This window comes from Monopterus albus, unplaced genomic scaffold (assembly GCF_001952655.1).
Source record: "Monopterus albus unplaced genomic scaffold, M_albus_1.0 scaffold270.1, whole genome shotgun sequence".
Classification (NCBI taxonomy): Eukaryota; Metazoa; Chordata; class Actinopteri; order Synbranchiformes; family Synbranchidae; genus Monopterus; species Monopterus albus.
Window position 1 is genome coordinate 2,505,473 of NW_018128150.1, and position 3,879 is coordinate 2,509,351.

The 3,879-nt window shown below is 41.1% G+C and overlaps 1 protein-coding gene across 1 annotated transcript in view; it reads right to left on the reverse strand.

Annotated features, from left to right (window-relative positions):
• Positions 1-1,946, reverse strand: part of alk (ALK receptor tyrosine kinase) — a 538,088-nt gene extending 536,142 nt beyond the window's left edge. Inside the window, exon 1 of the mRNA XM_020621985.1 lies at positions 23-1,946. Within this exon, the coding sequence (XP_020477641.1) occupies positions 23-31 (9 nt within the window). The 5' untranslated portion in view covers positions 32-1,946. The remainder of the gene's footprint in view (positions 1-22) is intronic.
• Between the last annotated feature and the right edge of the window lie 1,933 nt (positions 1,947-3,879).

Below are 3,879 nucleotides of genomic sequence, written 5' to 3' on the forward strand. Positions count from 1 at the left end.
TGCTGCTGAAGCTGGCGGTGAGGAGCTCCATCCCTTCTGTGGACACTGGCGAGGTGCACTGCAGCCCAACGAAAAATGCCGCAGGACAGACAAGCAAAAACAGTAACCCGGCGTTCATGATTGAACAACTTGAGTCTTCTGTTCAGGAGAAGGACTCCTTAATCCCACCGTTCACGGCTTCCTCTCTGCTCTTGTCACATACGCAGCGCAAAACCACAAGGTGCGAATCAATGATCCTGCGCCTCTTCTCTGGTGCGCACCCGTGGTAAGACGAAGAGGACTGGGTTTTACATTTGTTTGCCAGTGTCTGTTGCTGTAATCCCTTCTTCATACAGAAAAGGTGCCATTTCCCCTCTCTGTTTCCTCCACACACAGACCGACGCACACGCACGCACACACCACAGACACACACACTCGCGCACACCTTTAAAACAATCTCTTTTATCGGCGGTACAAACCCAGCGAGTCACTGTGATTGATATGCCGGTCGGGTCCGCTCCGGTGGCTTTCAAAGACTCCCTGACTCTTGGCACAAGTGGACTCTGTCAGAGGGATGCAGCGTCGCTCTCCCCCCTCAGAACTAAATCATGAATTCGCAATGACTTTGGATAAGCCGAGCGTTCATTAAAGTTTAAAATATACAGTCAGTCAGTCAGTTGCAGTCACTCGGGGTTAATTGTTTGCTGAGGATTTCAGTGCTCGTTTTGTGAGAGCTGGCAGCTCCAATCGCCTGTGTCATGACAGCACGCGGTAAAGTCATTCACACATTCATCTGACGTCAGTTTTCTCGGTACACGACTCCCTTGCGAAAAAGCCCCGAGCAGTCGGCGCACTCCGCCGTTGCGGAAGCGCAGCCATACCACTGTCTGTGTCTTTAATGAAATTAGAAATGCAAGGAGGTATAGCTCCACAGTTTCACAGACTCTCCTGATTTTTCAATGAATCACCGACCATTTATGTGTCCAGAAATTAGATTGGATTAGTCGCACTCCCCCAGTTGTGTGCAAATCAGAGTTTCAGATGGAGGCCATTTGGACTTGAGCCCATTTAACAGGGAGCTGTTTTGCCATCTTGTTAGTTCATGTGTCACACAGTCTACCGCCGTAATTCGCAATCAAGGTTCTCCCACCCCCACCCCACTCCTCTCCCTCTCTTTCTCTGAGTCCAAAAGGTGATCGGTTAGGACAACCGCTAGATGGCGTCAGCTCATGCTTATGGTATATCACACTTTGGTTTCACCAACAAATTCATTAATGCTGCATACTCCTTAAAATAGTAATAAATCAGGTTTCTGTGTGGAAGAAACACCATACCTTTCAGACTAGATTTACTATTAAAATTTCGCACTTGTTGTGGCAGCATAGTTGGAGATAAATAAGTTTTTCATTGTGGTACCATCTTCTACTTGCTCTCTGCAGATATTGTGAGTTGGGCTTTCATAATCAGGACAAAAGTTGGATCTGTACAATTAGGGACATGCACTTCATTCTGTGTTTACATGTTCTGTAATATTTACATGAAAGTACTCAGCATTTAGTCACATTTATGTTTAAAATGTTTAATAATTGGAAGACTAGTAGACTGGTTGGCCATCTGTATGATCACATTAACCCCTGGTTGGAGACTTTTTGATTAGGACACAATCTGTAAGTGATTACCTTTTCTGTCTGTTCAACTCAGAGAAAAGTGTTTTGAAGTTTACTTTAGCTGATTCTTTATTCTTTTGTAATGCAGAAAAGAAACAGTGATTTAAGGCTGATTCCTTCATTAGTGTACATGCTCAGTGAATGTCACAGTAGTGGAAAGTGCACATACAGTAGCTAATCAAGCACTTCATGAAAATGGGAAACAGAACAGATCACAAGAAAACACTGGCACTGACTTGGGGATATTTAGGAAACAAAGGGATGTGCATTGTGTGTGTGTGTGTGTGTGTGTGTGTGTGTGTGTGTGTGTGTGTGTAAACTAATACATATAGTAATAAAAATACTAAAAGAAAATAAAACTGAAGTAGTTTGGCTATGGGGGCTGTCAGAGCACATGCTGTCCACCCACTTCTTCCTCCATGTGTTTCAAACAAACAGTTGATGCAGCTTTTGGAAATGCTAAAAACACTCAACACAACACCTCTTGTTCATCTAAGTATTTCTCCCATTAAAGAGCAACCAAACCTAAAGCATATGCTTGCCATTTCTTCTGCTTACAGGTAGCTGTGACCTATTGATTTCACAACATATGTTCTTGTGATTGTTGTTACTTGACATTAAGAACTCAACTCTGTTGCCATATCTCACAAATAAAGCACCATTAATTGCAGCTTTGTTACAAATGCATTACCTATAACTACTTTTCTTTCCCAGTTGAGAAACAACCTGTTCTGTTTCACAGGGATTAATTGAGATGCACTGGTCCTGAGTGTGCATTTATTACTGATTGATTGCCTGCATAATTACTTCCCAATAATGGAAATGCCTTTTGCAAAGGTTATTTTCTTTTCCATTGTTCTTTTTATTTTGCTTTCTTCACTCTGTTGACATGATTGAAACCACAGTATTGGTTAATTTGTGAGGGGCTCTATAGACACCCACACCCACACACATGTATTTGTGTTCAACAGTGCTGAAGTGCTTGAAATTCAAGGTTTGTGAGCCAGACCTGAAGCTGTGTCTGCATTAGCAACTCCTTTTTTTTGTTTTCTTCATTTCCATTTTCCCCTGCATCTGTCTTTTATGCAAAATCACTTTCCTTCAGGTTCAGAATTTATCTAATACATGAGGATGTGCTTCAGTTGGTTTGTATCTTCTGCTCTAACCTGTGGTGGAACATCAACCAAAAGCTGAAAAGTCAGACTCAGAAATACGAGTGAAAGCCTTTTTTTTATATTCATCATGCATTCTACCCAATATCTGAACACATTATTCAAGACAAGTGGTTTTATTCATATTGAGAGAAGATCAGGAATCATAAATAATGTGTGAAGGACTGATAAGACTCCTACAGAGGGAGGTGGAAAAGGTGATGCAGACACTGCGCTCTATTCAGTATCCAATCTGCAGTGCTGTACTCACAAGTGCAGAACTGCTGGTCCAGTGTTTTACTGGCCACTCCTTTTCTGTAAATATTGTACACCAGTACCGGATATTCTATAGATAATTTCCTGAGCTGAGGTCAGCCTGCAGTTTTCTATAGTAAATGTACATTTGATCATTTGGGTGCTGTGAGCAAATGAACTGTAGAAATGGTCTAGCCATGCACTGAGCCAAGACAATATCTAGATTTATTAATAATAGATTAAACACATCTGTAATATTAGCTAAATTGATTTTTAACTAGCAAAACCCAAAGTCACACATTATAGTCTGAGATCTATTTTTCACACTAAATTGATTTTGATGAACTGATATTTATGTGTATAATTGTAATACAAATGAATTAATTTACAGCTGGCTGAAGTATGTATGGGATGAGATGAAGTGCACTTTGTTAACAGTTATGGCTGTATTCTTGGTAATATGCAATTCGATTACTTTCTGACTGATCACTCATTTTGACTTTTCAGTCATTATGAAGTAAAATGAATGAAAACCCAAATGTCCATTACCTACAATAGATTTGTGGGTTAAACACTTACCAGCTGTAGTGCCCATTTCATCTGAACCATGTTTTTGTATCAAGCTCACAGGTCAATGCACTGAAAACCGTTGATGGGGCATCAATGGTGTGATAGATCACAGACTGCTTAGCTCTTACAAAGACCCCCCCAAGCATCACCTTTCATGGCTTGTGCTAAAGCTTATAAATCACCAACACAGTCCACTCAACTAGCAACATACAGTACTTCTTTGCCTGATCCATGGAGTTCTTGCATGTCTCATCAAT